The sequence below is a fragment of the Schistocerca nitens genome, chromosome 2 (assembly GCF_023898315.1).
Source record: "Schistocerca nitens isolate TAMUIC-IGC-003100 chromosome 2, iqSchNite1.1, whole genome shotgun sequence".
Taxonomy (NCBI): Eukaryota; Metazoa; Arthropoda; class Insecta; order Orthoptera; family Acrididae; genus Schistocerca; species Schistocerca nitens.
Window position 1 is genome coordinate 554,757,360 of NC_064615.1, and position 25,195 is coordinate 554,782,554.

Consider the following 25,195-nt stretch of genomic DNA (forward strand, 5'->3'; position numbering starts at 1 on the left):
TTGAACGGTCAGTCAGTTTACAATGACACACTGAATACAACAGAAACCATTTTTTAAATTGTAAACTGGTAAATGGCGGTACAGTTAATGGTATTTAAAGAGACTGATGAAATGGGAAAGATCCAGATCAAGCATATTGGCAAAGTTCCTTGAACTTCTTTATAAAGTGATATCAAATTTGTGGAAAACTTGTTTCTTGTATTTGTGTGTGTGCCTGTTTCTACACCCTTAACCTATTAGTATGTTTGCCATATACTGCGCATGATTTTAGTCAGTGGAAAACACAACTGAGCATTGTTGCATATTTATTTATATAATGAAATTGACTTTATAGACTAAATAAATCAGCATGAAAACAGCACAATTGTTTTTTTGCAATGTGTTGCTTTTTACACCTGGTTTACAATATATTTGACTGCAGTAGGCAGTTCAGTAATTTATACAACTTTTTTATGTAAAGATATATTCCACTGCTGATCTTTGTAAACAGTTTTTGTGTAAATAATATTTTATAAAGTTGTTTTAATTGTGATCAATCTTAATCTTAAAATTTATAATTATAAAATGTACTATACAGAGTATTTAAGTACCTCCTTTTATGGAGTTTACAAGCTTCAAGGCATCCAAAAGTATATCTTTTGTATGATGGGAATGTTTCTGTAACAGTGGTTTTGAAGCATTACAGTGTGATGTTACAGTACATGAAATATATTGAAATCTATGATAGCATAACGAATCTGTAAATGATGAGTGACATATAGAAGAATGCATTTCTTATGCTGAGTCAGTGGGTGAAAATGGAAGGAAATGGGAGAGAGTCAAATAAATTTATGATGTGAGAGTTAGAGATACAGAGAGACAGTAAAAGACAGAGAAAGATGAAAAGAAATGAAAATGCATAGCAGTGGACATAACCACAATTTTTGATACAGTGGGATACTTCTTAGAGCATACTTTTATCTCTCTGTATGCATTTTCAAGGATGTGTCATGGTGCCTGCTGTGAAGAAGATGTGCTAGAAGGCACTGTCATGATGGTTCTTTGCAACTGGCATATATGAAAACTAAGATATGCCATTGTTCTTTTGCAGAGTTATGGGATTCATAACTCCCAGTTTGGTTAAGTAATGTAGATACTTCTTGTCAAACTCTGGTGTAGCATTATAATATGAAATTATCCATTAATGAAAGTTACTGCAAATGCTAATACTGATAAATAATCAGTACTGGTATTCACATGAAATATGGACATTGAGACAATCTGCAATGATTGTGGACAGCCTTTTACAATTTCAATCCCTAAAAATATTTTTAAAGTTTGTTTGTAAAGTGCTGCTGTATCTGAGCTAAATTCTACTCAGAAAAAGTAGAAGTTAGCTTAATGATGGTCAGGATTCAGTGGAACACTGTAGGTTATGCTACACAGAGAAGCATTTAATTTTCTTCCCATACTGTATCTTTCATTTCCAAATCTCAGAATCACATATGCCAGCTGTAAAGACCAGGCTCTGAGTATTACGGAACAATGACACCCCTTAAGAGTTACTAACTGTAGTGCAAGCTTTTTCAGGATCACAGTTGCAGTTAGAAGGAGTGTGAGATACGGCATGAACGGTGTTTTGAGAAGATGAAGTGGGAATAAGCAGTGCATCATGCTCAGAGGGAGATGAGAGGAAGGCGCCATGAGAACCTCCACTCATACTGAGGTGTTGCTCCACGACAACTGAATTGTCTTCCACAGCTGGTGTCTCATTATTTTCATTCTGTTCTGGAAGCTGAGATTCTTGTTCTTGTTGCTGTGTCTCTAGCTGTGAATGTTGTCTCTGTATACACTCATGTGAAGCAGAAGTGGCTTCATAGCATGGTAACAGTCGACAGCGCACTGATGTTAGTATGGCCCCAATCACCACTAGAGCTCCTCCTGCACCAAGCAGAACATATCGATGGTCGGAGGCATCTGCTCCTGGTTTCAGCTGGACTAGCCCAACTATCAGCAAAACTGTACCCAGCAGCAGGGACACCACCAACAAGTGGAGAATAGATACCTGTCAACACATCAATAAATATAGGTTTAGGCACTGCTCTAAGTATTTTAATAATCAATAAATGAAATGCTTTGCTTCAGCTTTAATTTATGACAAAGCTTCATATCTGATGACGAAAAAATTGTTTAAGATAATCAATATATGCATTCTATTGCTTAAAGAGATTGCTAAAGCTGAAACAGCTATAAATCAAACACACCAAATGATCTGCAAAAGAAACATATATTTTATATAACATATTCTTTTTTATATGTTAGAACTGAATTAGAAAACTTCATATATTTTAAATGGGACCTAATAAACAGAAAGCTAATTTTAAAAAATGCCTTGATGTATATTAGGGTCAGTTTAAAAGTAAAGTTGCCTTCAACATAAAAGTTGTTGAAATGATCACAGGTATTCAGTAAAGTGATGTCATCCAAGTGGTGTGATATTCTGGTAGTTGCCATCTTCACGTGATCCTGATGTCTGCTTTTCTTCCACTCCTTATTTACTCCCCCCCCCCCTCCCCATGCTGTAGATCATGAGCCAAGCTGCTCAGGCATGGCTCAACTGCTGAGGTATCGGGGGAAGAAGTGTTATGGAATGTTCTGAATCACAGTCTGCAGTTTATGCATTGCTTCCACCAAGCTCATGTTACTGCTGCAGTGGAGGCACTTCTAAGTTTGTCAAAATATCATGCCATTTGGGTGACACCACCTGACTGAAAACCTGCATACATTTTAAGATAATTGTATGCTGGGAAAGTCTAAAATCACACTGAAAGAAAGTTGATTTGAACATGAAAAATCTTTATTTGGCATGCTCCAATTGGAAGTGATATTTGCTTGTCTTCCTCTGATCTCTGAATTGACTTACCCAGCTAGATGTAGAGGGAACCAGAAGTTTAATGTGGACACTGAACTGCAGTACTACATCATTGCAGAAATGAAAAGAAAGGAGAAATGGCTATATTTATGAAACATGGATTAAAGTTGTAGGCCTTAGACCTAACAGAGTACTGCACTGAATGACTATTTTCAAGCTGGTGCATTGGTGAGACATTAGACTCATGTTTGGAGAGACAATATTTCAAATTCCATCTAGCCATCAGATAAAAGTTTTCCACTTTCCCTAAGTTGCTTAAGACAAATACTGTGATGGAGTTCCTTTGTTCATGTGAAAAGGACACTGTCAGTTTTCTCCTCTAACCAGAGTTCATGCTCAATACTTCATGAAAAGGACACTGTCAGTTTTCTCCTCTAACCAGAGTTCATGCTCAATACTTCATGACCTTGTCACTAACATGAAAAACTTTAATTTACCTCCTTTTTCCGTAACAGTGAACAAGTGCTGTGCTTCCTTAATGTGTTTGGAAGTGCACAAATTAGTTGTTGTGACACTGTACAGGCCCCCTATAGGAGATGATGTTTTAAATTTCATCAGGTCATTATAGAGAGTAAAAATAAGACTTAGTAGAAATAATTGTGAAGTTATTGTATGAGGGGAATTCAATTAGTAATGCAACACATTTTGTGAAAGCAGGTTGGTTTTATTCGGGATTCCAATATACAATCTTATTCCCCACTCTCTTGCCTACAAAACCCTATTGTTCAACATAATCTCAGTTCAGTGTAACTGCCTTATGCGCCTTATTGGGCAGGGGGGGGGGGGCTGTATGCCCTCATGATGGCACTCTACTTGTTGACACTGGAGCCATCTTGCAGCATCAATAACCTCCCAATCATCCATGTTCTGCTTCCCGTGGAGTGCATCATTCCTTGAGCTGAAAAGATGGAAGTCGGAAGGTGTGAGATGTGGGCTGTGGAGTGTATAATGAAGAACAGTCCAGTGAGGTTTTGTGAGCTCCTCTTGGGTGCACAGACTCATGTGAGGCCATGTGTTGTCATGCATCAGGAGTAATTCATCTGATTTTAGGTGGTAATGAACACAGTGAAGTCATTTCTTCAATTTCATGAGGGTAGCACAATACACTTCAGAGTTGATTGTTGTGTATGAGGGAGGACATCGAACAGAATAACGCTTTCAGAGTCCCAGGAGAATGTCATCATGACTTTACTGGCTGAGGGTGTGGCTTTGAACATTTTCTTTGGAGGATAGCTGGTGTGCCACCATACCATGGATTGCTGTTTTGTTTCCAGTTAGAAGTGATGAATCCATGTTTCATTGCCTATGATAATGTTCAACAAAAATTTGTCATGATCAGTCCTGTAATGTGCAAGCAATTTTGCACAGATGGTCCTTTGTTGCTCTCCATGGTTTTCTATTATGTGGTGAGGAACCTAGTGGGCAAACGTCCTGGAGAACCCTAACTGGTGGAAAAGTGTGTCAACATTAAAAACAGAAATGTCCACTTGGGCAGCAAGGTGTTTGATTGTGATCCATCAGTCACCTTGAATGAGAGTGTCTGCATGTTCCAGCATTGCAGGAGCCACAGTCGTATTGGCTGGCTGGTACATGGTTTGTGCAGCCTTGTTGTGGTGATGACAGATGCCTTGCCCAATGACTCATCATACATTTGTTCACTTCCAGGTCTCTGTAGACATTCTGCAAGCTCCTATGAGTATCTGTGATGCCCTGGTTTTCTGCTAAAAGAAACATAATGATTGATATCCGCTTGGAATCCCCCTCTGTTACAGATGCCATTTTGAAAGCTACGTATAGTGCTATCACCTATTGTAACTTCGTGAAACTGTAGGGGTTGAAGCAGGAATACTCTACAATGTTACATAACAGATTCCACATTTTTTCAACCAAGATACACTGAGAAAAAATGTGTTGCATTAACTATTGAATACCCCTCATATATGAAGATCCCAATATGGTAACTGTCTTTCATAAAATACACGTGAGAACTTAATAAATTGTTTCTCTGGTCATAATGATCAAATGGCAGCAATAAAGCATATCCATCATCCGGTCTAAGTTGGAAGGTAGAAGTACTCTTATACAAAGCCATAAATCTTGACCCAGTTAACTATTCAAAAAACTATGAAAAATGAGAAAAAGTTTACCAAGTACACACAGTAGAGATAATTGTTTCCAAAAATCATTCTTACAATGCTTTGAATTCAATTTTTCCTCTTTACAACAGTAATGAGCTGATATTTATGACAAACTCTAATGTCTCATTACATTATGCTTCATTTATTGAAAAGCAATAGAAATTTGCAAATGTAAAGAATGATACAAAACAAACCTGAACTCAAGTCCCACATAAAGTAGTAATTGATCTAAAATGAACCCAAAAAGACAATGTAAGTACTGGATCAGAAAGACACATACTGAGCAAGATGTGGCAAGCACTATGGATAACGTCAGGATGATATCAGGAGTGTCACTTTGAAGATGTACAATATGCACCCTGAAGGTGGCAAATATGCGCATAAGATGGCAGAGAGCTGCAGAGTGTGGCAAGAGACAATTGCCAGACCATGTATGTGGAAATTACAAGAAAGAACCAACATGTAATTATGTGAACCAGTTTGTTTTGACTGAGTGAACAAACATGGCACAATCAGGTAAAAGGCTTCAGGTTATAGTTGGTGTCACAACTACTGTGAAATTTGAATGAGAATAATAAAAGGAAATTGTTGTAGGTATTTCATATATTTTTAAACAGAGATCTTGGACAACTAATTTCAGTACATATAGAATGATATAACCCACCACAATGCCAAGAAATCACAAAGTAACTGAAGAACAGACTAATTCCTCCACTGGAGTTACCACAGACTTCTGTCAGAAAGCTCTTCATGTTAATTTGATTAAATCCATTTGTTTTTATGGTGTAGGTACAATAAATAATTTTCATTTGGAGTTCAACTCAGTTCTGAAATGTGGTCAGATTTAATATAACAAGCAGCCAGATTAAATAATATAAACAGGTATAAAATTAGCATTGTGTACAGACATTGACAATTTTCAGATGAGACTAGGTTTAAAGTGCCAACATTATTATGGTCCACTGTATAAATGATTTATACTTAGTGCTATGTTTTCCATTATTCAGTGAGATAATGACAGTGTTGGTTTTACTTTATATGTAAACTGAAGGTGGCGGGAAGAGAAAGGAAACAAAAGGGACTATTGATGTCAGCTGCATTGGGACTTTTCACTGAACGAGTGGTGACAATTCAAAATGTGTGCAGGACTGGAATTCAAACCCAGGATCTCCTGCTTACTAGACAGTTACATTAACCACTGTGCCACCTGGACACATTGTGTACCAAAATTGTGCATACTGTCTCAGCTTGCTTCTTGGCCAACCTGCACTCCCCCCTCGTCCCTGTCCATGTGCTTCATGCTCGTATTTGGAGGTTCCTGCAGCAGGTCAGACATAATTTTGCATCTACAATGAAGAAGGTGGATTCACAGCCCATCGAGGTGAATGAATTATGTGAATGTGTGGTGTCTGTCCTTTTGGAGATGTCTAAAAGAACAGATATGTCATATTCATATACTTGTTTTGCTTGTCACAGAAGACAGATTAAGCAACAGCAAGTACATTATACTAGCGTACCCTTGCAAGAACAAACAATTATCTAATTACAGTCATGTTATACTTGGCTCCCCATGCCATGGTTCAGAACAGTGGAATATTCTGAGAAAATTGCACATGCAAACATTTAGAACAGTAACACAGTGGTAATCACTAACAAACTTAGAATTTGTGAAGTGTGATGAATTCATAAACAAGATACTTGTTCTGGTCATGTATAGAGTGTTGTATTTGAACAGCATTGAATTGGTAAATGGCAACTGAAGTAGTGAAAATATATTATATCATCTATAAAAGAACTGTATTTGAAACTTTTATTGGAGGAGAGTAGGCATTATGAAAAAGGAAAACTTTTGGTTCATTATCATGACATTCAAATTAAAAGTTACAGAAACCAGACACAGAAGATCATGCAACAGAAAAGTAAATGCAAATGATGAAATGTGTATTGAGAGTGAAATATTACATGCTATGATCACATTTGTGAATGATTCCACAAGAATTGGACAGGATGATGGAGGAGCCTGATGGTGCAAAATTAATGCCAAGTATGATGCAAGCTCAATGGCAGCCAGCAGGCAGGCAGTCGCCTGTTCCTTTCTTCATAGCTACAACACCAGAAAGTGAGAATGTGATCTTGGGAGCAGTGTGGGTAGAAAGGCAGACTACAATGAAATCTAGTGACCTTGGAGGCAACTCCAGGACAAGAAGTTAAGACTGGGGCACACAGCAAGTGACTGGATAGAGGCAGCTGAAAGCTGCAGGTCCTCAGCCTATCAACTGCACAAGAAACATCCCAGAGTGTAAATTTATGACTTGATACAGCAGGAGAGTAGCCTATGCTTCCACAAGAAATGGATGATGGCAATGATGCAGTGACACAGAAAGTAATGCCAGCCACTGGCCAGACAGATATCAGAGTTTTGGAATGGACATGATTGGTAATGACCAATTCCACTTACTATTCCAATTAGTTATGAAACTGGGAGAGGAATAGGTAGAAACTGTATGAAAACTAAAGGAATATATGTGAAAACAGGAAGAATCTGCACAAAACAGGGCAAAGCAATAAGAAGAATTCAAAAACAGGGTAACAAACACACCAAGGTTGCTCAAGAGAAAAATAAATTGACGAATGATACTGAAACATCAATTGAGGACATAACAGGCACTCTGCAGAATCAAGATAAGAGACTTGAAATGTGTGATGAACAGATTACTGAGTTACAAGGCACAGTGGAAAACTACATTATTAAGTTGTTTCATCAGAGTAAGGATTTCATGTGAATTGACAAAAAAGTTAAGTGCATAGAAATAAGTAACATTAAACAGGAAAGCATTGTGCAGAAGAAGTTTATGGATGTGAAGGAAAACTTGTAGAAATTAATTGGGACACACAACAAAATAATAATGGAGAAATAGTGATAATTTCAGTTGTATTTGATAGATACAGAACACGTTGCAGGTGCAAATAATACTGCCAGAAGAACTTACTTTTGTCACAGCCCCAACAAATAGCAGGCTTAGTTTGCATATGGATCCAAAGTTAGCACAACATGTGCAGCTGATTGCTGTTATGAGCAGAAGACAAACCACGTAACAATTCGTACTGACTCTCAAAGATTTGAATAATTTTTGTCAAAGTGGAATGAATCAAAACCATAATAGGGACCACTTTCCACCAGAAAAATGGTTTTAGCAGCAGCAAAGGAATTTTCAACCACTGAATCAAGAAAATATGGGATCAAGAAGTCCATGGAATACATTTGGGAATGACTGGAATAGAAATGAACATCAATTTCAAGGAGGCAATAGATATCCTAAAAATCAACCTCAACAATGGGCCAGAAAAGATTCACGAGGGAGTACTGCAGAAGAGCGAGCAGCTTCCTGCTCCACATACAGAAAAATAGCAGTTTAGGAAAGCAGCCCAGGAATATGAATAGGAAATGGATTAATAAAATTAATTTACAGTGGAATGGTAATGGAAATATGGAAACACTTAAGGTGCACTGGGAAAGATGAGAATAGAATGTCAGTTATAAGAGAGGGCAGAAATGTGTTCCAGTAGACTTAGAGATGTGAAACATGAGAGATTATGTACTGGGAAAGGAAATTATAGAGATGAAAGAAGGCAAGAGATACATTCAAGGATAAGAGTTTATGTTGTATGCACAGAGATTCAAATAATGGAAAAGAAAAGAAAGAACAATTTTGTCATAAATATCATAGATTGAGAAGATATTCAGTAAAAATTGTTGGAGGAGAATCAAATGGTTCAGATTTGAGTAAAATTTTGCAAAGTCAAAATGGTAATGACAGTAGACACTGCAAGTTATAACAAGACTGCACCTGTGCCGTTCTGAAGTATAGTAGATGGTGATATGTCTAACCAATTGTTCAAAACAACACATCTTTTGTTCTTATAATATTTTGTAACATTGGTTATCCATATTTCCTCAATGTGAATTTATTTTTTTATTGTGATGTTTGGCGATGAATATTTTTATGTCATGTTTATTTATCTTCTTTTATTATGAAAGACTATCCAAAACTAATCGATTATTCAAAACGTAAGAAAATGCAATTGATATATGATGCAAAATATTCTAGTTAAATATCATCTGTGAACAAATATTGATATGTATTGCACTCTATGAGTTATTGATGTAAAGCTTTTGAATCTTCAGTTTAAATTTTCTCTGGCTGATAGTATTAGAAAAGAGTTGATTGTGAGCTATGTTGGAGAGATGTCAAAATGTACAAGTAACTCTTCTCTGATGTACTGTACCTTTTTGGGTTACATTCTTACAGTATAAAGAAAAATTGTTTTTTGGATATTTAAAAGTGAAGACTCCTTAGTAAAAAGACTTGAACTGTGTTCCATTTAAAGAAATTGTATTTATACTTGAATACATTATTCTGAGAACACAACTGATTTGCATTATTAACATTTATTTTCAGGACCATTTATTTTCAAGACAACAAACAATAATGACAACAACAACAACTACTACTACTACAAAGAACAGAAAGATGAGAATTATTTATAAGTACCAACTTTCATAATGAGTGGTGTTAACAAAATAGTTCTTGCACCCATGCTCTGCAATTTATTTTTATCAATTTTATGTAGGTGTCCACCAACAGAATTGTAACTGTGCTTTTATTACATAAATTATTTAACAATATTTCAATTATGTGCAGGACAGGATGGCATTAGAAATTGAGGCTACAGTGATGTCAAGGGAAACTTTTAAGAACTGTGAAGTTGTTAATTCATGTAAGATACTAGTCATAACAAAACTGAATTGGAAAGTTGCATTTTTGGCAACAAGTGTTCAAGCACTGATAAGTGAGGCCATTGTAGTGGAATATCAAGGGAGAGTATTGAAATTATGTTTATTGGCAGTAAGAGATTTGAATGCAGATGTCATAGTAGCTATCAATTTTTTGCATTTCTGGCAACATGTGTTGAAATATTGGTAAGTAAGGGAGCTGAGGTAGGGGAATGTCAAGTGAGAGAAATGGAATTATGTTTATTGGTAGTAGAAGATTTGAATGCAGATGTCGTAGTGGGAATCGATTTTTTGAAGAGAAATAAAGGAAGACTGGAGCTAAGTAATGAAAATGTTGAGTTAGAGACTGGAGATCTAAAGAAAGTGTTAAGAGTTGGGGAAAAAAGCAGAAGAAGAGTACGGAATTGGCATGTCCAAGAATAATTGAAATAGGTCTGGAAGATTCACAGGAAGATATGGGCAATGCATCACTTAATGATGAAGTAGCTTTGTGAGGACAATAAGCCAGCTTGGAAACCATGGAGAAGATCGAAGAAAGTTTGGCATATATGGAAAGTGATTGGGAAGATCTGGGAAGTAACTGGGAGGATTTGGAAGCAGACAGAGCTAAAAACATGAAGAAGCTTGAACAAAGTTGAGAGTTAATAAGTGGAAAATAAGGAAACTATTTGGGATGATAGTGAAGCAGTAAAAGTGCCAAAAGAAGAAACAGAGCCTTGTGTCTACAGTAATTCAGAAGAAGTATCATAACTCTAAGGTGAACAAGATAATTTGAAAATCAACTTAAATATGATGAAGAAATATGAAAAGTAAAGGATGGCAACTGATGGCTGTGTGACAAATGGGAGCAACTGAAAACAAAATATTCTGAGATAGAAAGGAAACTGTAGACAAACAAGAGGCTGTACAAACTACTGTTATACTCAGATCTTCATAGGGCAAACATGAGTAACATTAACATTTTTAAATAAATATTTTCTGTGTGCCTTAGCAGCTGAAATTTTTGCAATGCACTTCTTTTGGTGTATTCTACGTGCCTGAAAAGGGTAAGAACTGGTCTGAAGATAAATATTGGTCAGCTCAACCATATATGCGTTAAGATGTGCTTATAGGCTTTTCAAATAAATCAAATGTCAGTTCATCAATCATAATGATTAATTTGCTCACTAAACGCCATTAAACTCCCCTAAAATACCTCCCCATTTATGATATCTTGAGACTGCAGTACTTAAATAGCAGCTACAGTTTGTTCAAGATCCACTGCATCCTTCCCAGGGAAACTATGGCATTTTAGATACTGCTAACAAAAAAACATGGTTCAAATGGCTCTGAGCACTAAGGCACTTCACATCTGAGGTCATCAGTCCCCTAGAACTTAGAACTACTTAAACCTAACTAACCTAAGGACATCACACACATCCATGCTCGAGGCAGGATTTGAACCTGCGACCGTAGCGGTCACGCGGTTCCAAACTGAAGTGCCTAGAACCTCACGGCCACTCCGGCTGGCTGCTAACAAAACTTTTATTTATCTCTCTGTGCTGATTTCTGCAGAAAAATGCATTTTGTTAATTCCATCTTTTGTTACACACATTACTGTGATCTCCTGACAAAATTCAGAGTAGTAGCCACATGAATTGTAGACAGTAGCTATATGGGGTGGAAATGAGTCTGGTGCTAATGCTCGCCAGGGCTGTCTGAAAGCCACCTGTCTGCAATGCTTCCCACAGCCGTTGAAAGGTGAATAGTCAGCAGTTTACATGTCAAGCACAATGACTGAGGCGGTTCCATATATGTTAAGTTTTGACTGTGGTTTTCCACTCAAGCATCATATACAGACAAACATGATATGTGACAATGGGTTTACAATCAAATGCAGTGGACACATAATAGCTCATTAAGTGACTCATTTCACATCTTAAGACATACCATGCAAAGGATTTGTACAATAACTTTCAAACTCAGTGGTGCATTTAGATCAGTTGGGGCACCTGCTGCCCAAAAATGATGGGTCTCCTCACCCATCTGCACCTCCCTCCCCCCACAAAGAACAAGAAAGCAAGCCATCCCGCAAACCATATCTTTAATGAATAAAAGATTTGATATGGGATTAATGTTTTATTTCCAATAAAATTGAATATGATTTGTGTATAATAACCATTTTCTCTTGGCAATTATATCACTTCAGAGTAAGTTGTAAATTAGCTTACATCTTGCATGACCCATGATGTGTTAAGTGGTAACTCTAACTGTGGACATGTCATTCCATAGAGTTTCAAGCTAGTACTTCTTAATACATTCATGTTCAGAAAAAACAGAACACCTTGAATGACTAGTGTTAGGACATTCATATTCACAGGACATGTAAATTACTATGTTCTGCGGAAATGATTAGCATTTCAGTCACCTCTGCCCAGTATGTCTCCTGTTGCCTAGTAGGCACAGGGTCACAGCACTGCACCCATTATGTCAGCATATCCCAGACATTTTCAATTGGCAACAAGGCTGGTGATCTGGCAGACCAGGGCAAAAGGCATCTACGATGTGTTACACTGTTCCATCATTGCACCAGAGCCAAGGAGGATGCAGATGTGTTCTGCAATGCCATTTGGATGAGGTATCAATCTCCTTGTGGGGAGGCCTGGGTGGTACAACGTGATCCATCTCATCATGTTCAGTGACCTTCCTTGAACCATTATGCACACATCCATTGTACTACCAAAACACTTGATCCCACATAAGCAGCAATTTCCTGGATGGATGCATCACATTCACTCATACCAATCATGCGCCCTCTTTCAAAATCACTGACTTGACAGTACAGTTACACATATATGTGCAAGGCATGCAGAATGAGTGCTCAAGTCACACTGTTCCATTACCTTTGGTTTATAGTGATAATGAGAGCCACAGGCACATTTTACCAGTAGGTGGTGCTGTGCTGTGCTATTGATGTTGACCTTGAAGCTGCTGGCTAACATGGTTCATATCCTAATCATGCAGAACATACTCATGTACATGTGCTAGTTTCTGAAGACGAGTCTATAATATCATTTTATAACTTTCGTATCCAGGCAATTTTTTTTCGACTTCACGTTCGAAAACAGCACACTTGCCCAGCATGATTCATCATCTCTAACAAGAGAACAAATTAAACATTCACTAGATAATAACGAGATACAAAAGGAACATTCAATAATTGCCAGAATGTGTAAGGATGCAGGAACCAAGGTTAATGATTAACGGTGATAATCTGCAACATCTGCGACACAGAAACTTCCATGATCATGTGGACAGCCTTCCGCATTGATTCATCCACTTCATAAGAAAGGTCTGGATATAAACAATCATTGTGGCTGTTCTCTTCTGTTAATAACCTACTGACTTCTTTTGAAAGAACTTCAGTCTCTTCGTCGATTTTCAACATGCACATGGCATGTGACAGCATCCACAGGAATATCCTATACAATGCACTTCTTGACTTCAGAATCCTTGAGAAGTGAGTGAGAATGGTGAAAATTCGTAATGATGGCTTAAGGGTACTAGCGCATTTCTGATGAGTCACGTCAGTTCAAAAATGGTTCAAATGGCTCTGAGCACTATGGGACTTAACATCTGTGGTCATCAGTCCCCTAGAACCTAGAACTACTTAAACCTAACTAACCTAAGGACATCACACAAATCCATGCAGGATTCGAACCTGCGACCGTAGCGGTCACGAGGTTCCAGACTGAAAAGCCTAGAACCGCACAGCCACACAGGCCGGCGTCACGTCAGTGAGGCAGGTATCAGACAAAGGGATGCTGTTCAATTCGCCTTAGAGAAAGTAATATGAGAATGTAGGCAACAGGAATGGGCTGGTTTACAGATGGATGGTAATTTCAGTTGTTTGGCATATGGTGTTGATATAGTCCTGCTAAGCCAGTATAACCATGAATTGAAAGAAATATACCAGAAAAGGGACCTTTAGAGCAAAAGGTTGGGCTAAAGGTGAGACAAGACAAAATGGAGGTCGTGCAGTTAGGAAGAAGACCAGAATAGTAAGAATTTCTTGAGATAAATGGCGTGAAGTTCAAGATAGCTCACCACATTAAATACTTGAGGTCTTGGTTTACCAGCAGCAACAATATAGAAATGGACATCAAGGAAAGCAAAGTTGTGGGAATGAGATGCATGTATTTTCTCAGGGAGATGCTCAGGTCAGAATCAATATCAGCGACTACTAAGATGAAAATATATAACACACTGTCATGCCCAGCAGTCATGTACAGTTCAGAAAGCTGGAACAAGACTAAGCGAGAAAAGGAAGAACTATTTATATTAGAAAGAAGAGTAATTAGGAAGATATGGGGGACTGATCTTAGATATGGAAGAATGGCGAAAGAGGAGAATGAGGAACTCTACCTCTTGATGCAACAGCCAACAATACTACAGAAGCAGAAGAGCAAAAGTGTCCAGTGTGCAGACCATTTATTCCATATGCCAGCAGAAAGACGGGTGAAGAAAGCACTTGGGGCAAACACCAGGTGCCCCATAGGACTACCGAGGCAGCATTGGATGGACAATCTGGTGAGGGACCTGGTAGCCCTGAAGGAACCCAGTATGAAACAGAGAGGAATGGAGGCAGTTTTTTGAAGCAGCACGTGGTCGGCAAGGCTTATGACCGCTGGGTATATATGTATGAACTTCAGATACAAAAAAACAGCTGGACTTACAGCTGGAAGAATACCAAGGAGGATTCAGGAAAGGATGTTCATGTGCCAAACAGATCGTGGATCTTATGCATGAAATGCATGAAAGAAACTGGCTTAGATAACAGACCAAAGGAAAGGATCTTAGTGACATTACCACCAAAGTTAAGTTTACAAGGAGAGATTTTAGATGCTTTTGAAATCAAGTCGGCAGTCAGCCAAGAATATGGACACTACCCACCTCTACTTTTTAATTTTGTACACGAGAAAGTGATTCGCGAGCTGCGTAAAGATATGAGTGACAAAGGTGTTGAAAATGGATTTGGAGTTGGCTGTAGAAACATGAATTTAACAGTTGGCTGCCTGACCTCTGCAGATGACCTCAAAATGTCTTCTGAGTCACTAGACACAGCTGCAGAACAAATCAATGAACTGAAGACACAAGCAGCCGAGGTTGGGAGCTCAACATACCCTTCAAAAAAACTGAAGTCAGTTCCCAGAGTACCAGCACTACAAGAAGGGGAAATCAGATGGACAGAGAAGTTTAATATCAAGGAGGGAGGACGGAGTCAAACACGTTTGAGAAAGAAACCTTTGCTTGATGGATCAGGAAAATGGAAACATCACATCAACTACTGATAACCAAAAGCGTCTACAAGAACAAATCAGTATCAGTTAACGCCAAGGTACAATGATACTACACAGTAATACTACCTGAGGTCCTATACGCTTCATGACGAATTTTCAGTTTCTCACCCTTAAATAACACTCATAAAATGTTAGTTGGTTTTATTAAATTGGAAAAATAACTGAAGACAACTAAGCACAGAATAACGAAGGCAGAAAAGCTTTTTATCTTTGTAGTTATTTTACGTAAATCACAGATATAATAATTCAAACTGTACTCTCAACAGTTCAGAATGCCTTGCTATGGATAGAAAAGGTCTCACTGAGAAATTGTGACTATGAGAATGACAAATCTTGAGGAAAATCCTATGTCCAATCAAAGAAAATGGTGAATTCAGGAGACGGGACAACCATGAATTCTATATACATCTAGAAAAGATCGCAGACACCATTTGCAGGAAGAGAATTATTTTCTATGGATCAGTTGCTTATATGAGTCCTGCATGGTTTAGCAATCGTATCTTCCATTACTTTCTCAACAAGAAAACCAGAGAAATGTGACTCACAGAGATAGAAAAAGACCTGCAAGAAGTGGTAATAACATGGGAGGATAGCCATAAACACATTCCGCTCAAACGGAGACAGCACCTTGCCCCCCCCCCCCCTTTTCCCCCACAAAACAAAAAGCTTGGCTGAAGTGAGAATGGAACAGCACAAGAAGTGAATGTGGGAATACTGGGCTAAGTTAAAGCCCAGGCGCAACGAAAGTGAAACATACTTTACAGTTGAAATAGCGTGGTCAGGAGATATCCTGTACAAGAAGAAGAAGAATTAATGATAGGCTGGTAATAACCCCAAAGTTTGTAGTAGTATAACATAAATGCAGAGTTCAAAAATTTCTCAAACAAACAATATGAAACTTGAGTTCTTAACTTATAGGCAGTGTGGTAGAGTATGTTTCGTAAAAAAAAACTCCAAACGGTCAAGTGAAGTTTCCAAAATCCACCTAATACTATTGTTTCTAGAATTCAGCATCTCCAAGCTCATATTACTGCAGCTAAACGATTTTAAAAAATTATGCTTTATAAAGATAACATTTACACAACATTTATGAAGAATGGAGCTTGTTGTATGCTGTTTGGAGTTGTTAGCAATCCTGTACAAGACAGCGAACACTGTCAGTAGCAGCTATACCTTGTTTGTACACATAACTTAATTTACGTGTTTTCTTACCAACTATCTGTGTTGCATAGTGTTTAGTAATATTTTTAGGGTCACGAAGTCCGACTTTGTAATATAGTACTCGTCTTTGGCCTAAGCAGTAGTCAGCAGACGTCGCCTAAATAGTTTGATTAGATCATGACAAACTGCCTATTGGCTTCTGTCTCGGGTTCTTCGGCCGAAGTTCGTCTAATGATTTTACTGACGTTTCGCCAGCACGAGTGGCTGGCTTTGTCAAAGCTTCACCCTCCACTGCCGGTGAGCTGGAGTCGAGCTCGCGGCCACAGACTATATGTACAGGGCTATTACAAATGATTTAAGCGATTTCATAAATTCACTGTAGCTCCATTCATTGACATATGGTCACGACACACTACAGATACGTAGAAAAACTCATAAAGTTTTGTTCGGCTGAAGCCGCACTTCAGGTTTCTGCCGCCAGAGCGCTCGAGAGCGCAGTGAGACAAAATGGCGACAGGAGCGGAGAAAGCGTATGTCGTGCTTGAAATGCACTCACATCAGTCAGTCATAACAGTGCAACGACACTTCAGGACAAAGTTCAACAAAGATCCACCAACTGCTAACTCCATTCGGCGATGGTATCCGCCGTTTAAAGCTTCTGGATGCCTCTGTAAGGGGAAATCAACGGGTCGGCCTGCAGTGAGCGAAGAAACGGTTGAACGCGTGCGGGCAAGTTTCACGCGTAGCCCGCGGAAGTCGGCGAATAAAGCAAGCAGGGAGCTAAACGTACCACAGCCGACGGTCTGGAAGATCATACGGAAAAGGCTAAAGCAGAAGCCTTACCATTTACAATTGCTACAATCCTTGACACCCGATGACAAAGTCAAACGCTTTGAATTTTCGGCGCGGTTGCAACAGCTCATGGAAGAGGATGCGTTCAGTGCGAAACTTGTTTTCAGTGATGAAGCAACATTTTTTCTTAATGGTGAAGTGAACAGACACAATTTGCGAATCTGGGCGGTAGAGAAACCTCACGCATTCGTGCAGCAAATTCGCAATTCACCAAAAGTTAACGTGTTTTGTGCAATCTCACGGTTTAAAGTTTACGGCCCCTTTTTCTTCTGCAAAAAAAACGTTACAGGACCCGTGTATCTGGACATGCTGGAAAGTTGGCTCATGCCACAACTGGAGACCGACAGCGCTGACTTCATCTTTCAACAGGATGGTGCTCCACCGCACTTCCATCATGATATTCGGCATTTCTTAAACAGGAGATTGGAAAACCGATGGATCGGTCGTGGTGGAGATCATGATCAGCAATTCATGTCATGGCCTCCACACTCTCCCGACTTAACCCCATGCGATTTCTTTCTGTGGGGTTATGTGAAAGATTCAGTGTTTAAACCTCCTCTACCAAGAAACGTGCCAGAACTGCGAGCTCGCATCAACGATGCTTTCGAACTAATTGATGGGGACATGCTGCGCCGAGTGTGGGAGGAACTTGATTATCGGCTTGATGTCTGCCGAATCACTAAAGGGGCACATATCGAACATTTGTGAATACCTAAAAAAACTTTTTGAGTTTTTGTATGTGTATGCAAAGCATTGTGAAAATATCTCAAATAATAAAGTTATTGTAGAGCTGTGAAATCGCTTCAATCATTTGTAATAATCCTGTACCTGGCGCGCCAGCGTCCGAGGGCTTCTCCGCGGTCATTTCCGGTGCGGTTATCCTCTTGCTACCTGCGACGGTCGTTCGCTGCAGTACATGAAGCCAGGATCCGTTTACCTTGAGTCTTTCCTCTTTCTTGTTGAAACTGTTCGCGTGTTTTTGTATTTCCACAGCTTCTCTGAACAAGCGCGTGTACAGCCAGAACTTCCGTGTCGGCGAATTTTATTGCGTGGTCGGTCTCACTCAGTGCGTGCTCTGCCACAGCCGATTTCTCCACCTGCCCCAACCTGCAGTGTTGCTTATGTTCTTTGATCCTGGTGTTGATTGATCGTCCAGTCATTCCGACATAAGCTTTTCCTCATGTGCATGGTATACCGTATATTCCCGACATTGCAAGTGGGTCCCTTTTCTCCTTTGCCGATCTAAGACACTCTTTGATCTTGCTTGTCGGTTTGAAAATCGTCTTTACGCCGTGTTTGCGAAATATACGGCCGATTCTGTCCGTCACTCTGGGAATGTATGGCAGAAAGGCCGTACCCGACATTTCTTTTTCTGATTCCTTACGTCGCCGAGTGTTTGGCTCTTTTACACTTCTAATATAGCTTGTGGAGTACCCATTGCTCCTCAGAACACTTTCCAGGTGTAGAACGTCGGCCGAAGAACCCGAGACAGAAGCCAATAGGCAGTTTATCAACAAGTGGCCACGAAAGCCTTAACAATTTTGTTTAGATCATGTTGTTTAATCGTTTTATTTCTTGCTACTAATTGGAAGCTAGCGGCAGCAGTTTAATTATTGTCTGTATTGAATATCAGGGCATAAATTTCCAATTTTCTAATCTGTTTGCGTATCTTGTGAGTGTTAGAGTAGCATTATCTAGCTTTGCACTGTGTTTTCACTCTATTAAAGCGACACAGGAGCCTCGCAAGGAGGACATCGCTAAATTGGGGCCAGAAAAACCTTTTGAACACTTCTGTCCTTTCTTAAAGAGCAAAAACTCTCCACTTTCTCTAAATTTGACAACAACCACCCTTTGTCTACAAAGTGCAATAGCCACATGCTATCTGTGATGTTACACTACGAATGCTACTCGCTCCTGAAGTGCTTCGCCAACGCCAATGAGCCATTCTCTTTATTCATATGCTCTTTAGCATTACTTTAAAGTTTATTGAGTGGAAACAACGGGCGGCCGTTGTGACCGAGAGGCTCTAGACAATTCAGTCTGGAAGAGCGCGACCGCTACGGTCGCAGATTGGAATCCTGCCTCGGGCATGGATGTATGTGATGGCCTTAGGTTAGTTAGGTTTAAGTAGTTCTAAGTTCTAGGGGACTGATGGCCTCAGATGTTAAGTTCCATAGTGCTCAGAACCGTTTGAACCATTTGAAAGCAGCCACCAGCATATTCGAACCAGCGGCGTTACGTTTTACATTTCCTGTTGGCCGTTCTATTTGGACGCACACGATGCAACACAAGTTTAGTATAGGTTTTTAGAATTTACTGGGGCTTGTCATAATGCTCATTGATTTTATGGTAGACAGTAGCACCGTGGAGGACTGTGACGTAGATATGCTTTACAGGAAAGTTCCACCTATGGTGGGTGAAAGCGGCTACCTTTAGTCTCCAACAGTGCTTTGGGAGTTGGGCCATAACACGTCACCATTATAGTTTTATGTCTGACAATGCATGTTTGCTGCTATTTTTGATCAGACATTGTAATGTAATGGATATGTAAATCGACAGGAATAATCTGCCTCAATTGTTCGTAAATCACCAGTTCTGGACGATTCGCAGTAATATAATGTTGATGAAATTTGAGAGGGTTCAGTGGGATCAAATCTAAGCCAGCACACATTTGACTATAGTCCATACAGTTATTTAGTGCAGTATACTCTAACGTTTTTCAGTAGAATTTATTTATTATTATTATTATTACTATTGTTGCTATTGTTATTATTATCATTATTATTATTATTACCGGTGTTTCTATATTTGTACGAAGTCTCTATTTCTTTGAAACCTTTGTTTACCTCTCTTATTTGTTCATGTTGTACTCCTAGTTGTCATTGTGTTTTGTTCATTATCTTCTGTACAGTAGTTTGCTGACTGAACATTTACTTACTTTGTGTTTCTTATATTCCATGTATATTGTAGTAATATTTGAAATAGTATTTGTAAACTGTATTTTGGACTTGTCGCACCTCCAAGTGAACCACTCTCTATGGGATACACAGGTTTTGAAATAAATAAATAAATAAGGGTACAGACACTAAGGGCTTGATGCACTAATTTAGTCTGCTCATATAACCTTACAAATAAATGCACTCTAAGCAAAAAATAAGTGAATAGGACGGAAATTAGTAGATATGATGTGGATGTACAGACAGAAAACGATTAAAATTACAAAAAACATTGGATGAACTATTTAAGAGAGAGAGCTTCACAAGTTGAGCAGTTCAATAACGAGTTCATACACCTCTGGCCCTTATGTGGGCAGTTCTTCGTTTTGGTATTGATTGGTAAAGTTGTTGGATGTCCTCCTGAGGGATATCGAACCAAATTCTGTCCAACTGAGGTGTCAGATCGTCAAAACCCGGAGCCAGTTGAAGGGCCCTGCCCATAATGCTCCAAACGTTCTCAACTGTGGAGATCTGGCGACCTTGTTGGGTAAGGTAGGGTTTGGCAAGCATGAAGAGCAGCTGTAGAAGCACTCGCCATTTGCAAGTGGGCATTGTCTTGCTGAAATGAAAACCCAGGCGGTTTGCCAATGAGGCGTAGAATAACGTCGACGTACCACTTTGCTGAAAGGGTGCCGCAGATGACAACCAAATGTGCCCTGCTATGAAAAGAATGGCACCCCCCGATCATCAGTCCTGGTTGTCGAGCCATATCCCAGGCGACAGTCGGGCTCGTATCCCACGCTGTCTGGGGAACCTCTAGATCAGGGCTTCCCAACCTTTTCAGCTGGTTGGACCCCTTCTTCAGTCGAAAATCCATGGCGGACCCCTAGTCAGTCAAGAGCACAGCAACTTTAAATTTGAAAGCGAAACCCATGGGAACTGAAAGCTTCTTAATGCAAGTTCCATGTTCCCAATGAAACCCCCCTCCCCCCCCCCCCCCCCCAAAGTATCAATAGTCTTTGGTTTAGAGATGAATGAAAACAACTTGAAGGTCAAAAATCGACTTATGAAATAGGTAATGCACTGACAAAGCAAGTTAAATTTAATGATGCCTGGGGCAGCATACGTACCAGCGAGCGGTGTGAAGGATCGACATAGGTCGCTCCGCGCTTGTGTAAAAGGTTTCAGCGCATCTACCGCCGTGAGCCGGCGCACAAACGACCCCCGTATTGTTGCGAAACAGTCGATCAGAGAAGTCGCATTCTCCGGCACTAAACTGTGTATGCGTTCCCACTTAGGAACTGGAAAGGTTGCTTGGGAATACGACCTGAAGTAAAAGTACACATGTTCTTCACACGAAAAAAAAAAAAAGAAAAAAAAAGAAGAGAATTAGTGATGAATTTTAGTTTCACATTTTTATTCAATAATTTTACTCATTATTTTACACGATTTGGTGAAGGGTGGCCACGGACCCCCTAGAAAGAGCCGGCGGACCCCTAAGGGATCCGCGGACCACACGTTGGGAAGCCCTACTCTAGATATGCCTTAGCTGGTCATCGGAGTTGATGTCGAAGGGGGACTCACCACTGAAGACAATTCTACTCTAGTCACTGATATTCCAGGCCGAAGACGGCATTTTGACGATCTTACGCGCAATTTGGATAGAATTTAGTACGACATTCCTCAGGAGGACATCCAACAACTCTACTAATCAATGCGAAGCCAAATAAATGCTTACATGAGGACAACAGGTGAAACAATGTGTTACTGACATGCTCAATTTGTAAAGCCCTTTCCCTTCAATAAATCATCCAATTTTTCTGAAATTGTAATCATTTGCCGCACGGGATTAGCCGAGCGGTCTAAGGCGCTGCAGTCATGGACTGTGCAGCTGGTCCCGGCGGAGGTTCGAGTCCTCCCGCGGGCATGGGTGTGTGTGTTTGTCCTTAGGATAATTTAGGTTAAGTAGTGTGTACGCTTAGGGACTGATGACCTTAGCAGTTAAGTCCCATAAGATTTCACACATATTTGAACATTTTGTAATCATTTTTTAGTTTGTACGTGTACATCACATCTACTGATTTTGGTCCCATTCAAATAATTCCTTCGTAGTGCGTCGTGTCTTTTGTTTTTGGTCTTAGGGTGCAAATAAAATGTTGTTAGGAAAGTGGATGTCAGGAGACCTTGCCGCAGACGTAGATCTCCCTGGAGAAGGGGTCGTCGAGCTGCCGTACGCTGGGCGGACTCTGCGGCGAGGGCGAGGGCGAGGTGGCGCGCGACGGCGGCGAGCCGCGGCCCTTGAGGGCGGCGAGCTGCAGCTGCAGCTGGCTCGGCCGGCGCCCGCCCCCGCCGCCCCCGCCGGCGCGCTTCTCCTGCTTGCGCCGTTCGTGGCGCACCGCCACCGCGGGCATCGCGCCGATCATCGTCACTCCTGCAACACACACACCGTGCCACAGGTCACTCAGCGGCTGCCGCCCGGGTTTCCCTTAGGGCTGGTCCACGACTTGCGAAAACTGCAACAGTTTGAAGGCCTCAGCAACAACGAACCAAGTCCTGGAATCTACAACTCAGCTGAATGTCCCTGGTTTTTTCCCCCATTCTACAGCACTATGAACTGAACGCTTGTTTCAATGCAATGCATTTGACAGTCGGCAACAGAAACCAAAACATTGCATTGAAGCCGGCCGTGGTGGCCGTGCGGTTCTGGCGCTGCAGTCCGGAACCGCAGGACTGCTACGGTCGCAGGTTCGAATCCTGCCTCGAGCATGGGTGTGTGTGATGTCCTTAGGTTAGTTAGGTTTAAGTAGTTCTAAGTTCTAGGGGACTTATGACCTAAGATGTTGAGTCCCATAGTGCTCAGAGCCATTTGAACCATTTGCATTGAAACAAGCGTTCAGTTCATAGTGCTGTGGAATGTGGGAAAAACCGCAAATTTGCATTCATAAGAACACCACCAAAAATGCAACAGGAGCGTAATATGTAAGAAATTGTCCACGCAACCTGTAAGTACAGTTCAAAACATTACTACTTAATAGGAAATACCAACCACCAGAACTGTTTATAACCTACAGGTACAGTGACAAAAATGTAAATTAAATAGCTAACATACGTACATATTTCAGGCCACTGATGATGCCTTGCAGAAAATAAAGGCGAAACGCGTATGGCACTAAAATTGTGTTTTATTCAGTTGCTGTCAGACGGTCCATAAGTAAAAATTATCAATATACCGTAATATCACTGAAACATGTTTATTCATACGACGGAGGGTTTGATACCTCTGGTAAAAATGCAAGAAAAAATTTTTTTCGTAAACAACTCACCTCACTTCTCGACATAATCTCTTCCGAAGGATATACGCTTGGTCCAGCGATCCTCCAGCTTTTTCATCCCTTCAGAAAAAGAAATTCTGTCAAGCTGAGCAAAACACTTGTTGACTGCTACTATCACTTCCTTATTTGATGGCCAGCAAGCCAAAGTTTCAAGTTAGGGGACAAGAAGAAGTGCCAGCCGGGGTGGCCGAGCGGTTCTAGGCTCTACAGTCTGGAACCGCGCGACCGCTACGGTCGCAGGTTCGAATCCTGCCTCGGGCATGGATGTGTGTTACGTCGTTAGGTTAGTTAGGTTTAAGTAGTTCTAAGTTCTAGGGAACTGATGACCTCAGATGTTAAGTTCCATAGTGCTCAGAGCCATTTGAACCAATTTGATCAAGAAGAAGTCACATGGAACTATGTCTGGTGAATAGGGTTGATGAGGAACCTATTCAAAGCCCAGTCCAAGCACTTTCGCCATTGTTATCGCTAATGTGTGGGATGGTGCACTATGTTGGTGGAAGAGCACCTCTGTGCGTGTAAACCTTGGTCCTTCTTCAGCCAACACAAGTTTCAAACGACCCAACACTGAAGGGTAATAGGTTCCAGTTATGGTTCTATCTTTTTCCAGGTAATCTATGAGGATTATTCCTTCGGAAACCCAAAAACCAGTGGACATCACCTTACCTCATCTTTGGTGCTAGTCCGACAACTTTTAAATTAATTAACCCAAAAGTAAATTGTATACAACCATGGTGCAGAGTCTGTGTGAACTTAATCTAATTTTGTTTTGATTTGTGCGTCAGTCCAACTCTTCAAATGAGAATGTTTAATAACAGCACGAAACTCGGTTTTCTCCATTTTCAATTGCAGTCGACACACCAATTCAGATGGCTGTCAACAATGAACTGTATGCTGTACACTGTCGAAATTCTTTGTACGAGCCTTGGAATAATCAAGCTCACCAACATGAAGGTGCATGGAAATTTACCAGACTTACGAAACCACCCTCACAAGTACGAGGAGTGGTTTTAACGTAAGTACCGTTTTGAAATTCCGCCTCTGCAGCGGCGCATGCATGCTGTGTACCGCGCCCTTTTAGCAAGCCAGAGACGCCATTACAGAGTCATCCCGCCGACTGTGAAATGCGTGCTGTGGTTCATTTTCTTAGTGCTAAAATCGTGAAAGCGGCTGAAATTCGTTGTCAGATCAGTGAAGTATATGGAGACAACATTATGAGCAGAATGGTGTGAGAGCTTTAAAGATGGCCGTAAGAATTCGCGTGATGAGGAGGGAAATGGGCGACCTTCAGTCATTACTGACGATTTGATCACCCTCCGTACAGTGCCGATCTAGCGTCCAGTGACTACCACATGTTCCTGAATTTGAAGAATCATCTGGGTTGGTCAGCATTATGACGACGATGAACTTGCAAAAATGGCCATGTTGCAATGGTTGACTAATCTGATGGCGGATTTCTATGAGGATGGTATTCAAAAGCGGGTTGTATGAGACGCATTCAGTAAGTAATGCAACACGTTTTTCCTCAGCCAGTTTAGGTTGAAAAATGAGGAATTTGTTGCGGAACACCCTGGAATATTACTGCTTCAGTTCTTATAGGTTCATGAAGTTCCAATTGGTGGTGACGCTATACATAGCCTTCAAAGTGACATCGATAATGGAGGTGACTTTCAAGTGGAGAGCTGCCATTGAGTTTCTTTTGATTCATAGGGGCTTTCAGAAGTCTACAGA

General features: G+C 40.3%; 1 protein-coding gene across 1 annotated transcript; it reads right to left on the minus strand.

Annotated features, from left to right (window-relative positions):
- Positions 1-387: 387 nt before the first annotated feature.
- Positions 388-22,543, minus strand: LOC126235150 (uncharacterized). The gene is made up of 2 exons (XM_049943883.1): positions 22,316-22,543; positions 388-2,044 (listed from the first exon to the last, which is right to left on the minus strand). The coding sequence occupies exons 1-2, from the start codon at positions 22,541-22,543 to the stop codon at positions 1,535-1,537; spliced, it is 738 nt and encodes a 245-aa protein (XP_049799840.1). The 3' UTR covers positions 388-1,534.
- Between the last annotated feature and the right edge of the window lie 2,652 nt (positions 22,544-25,195).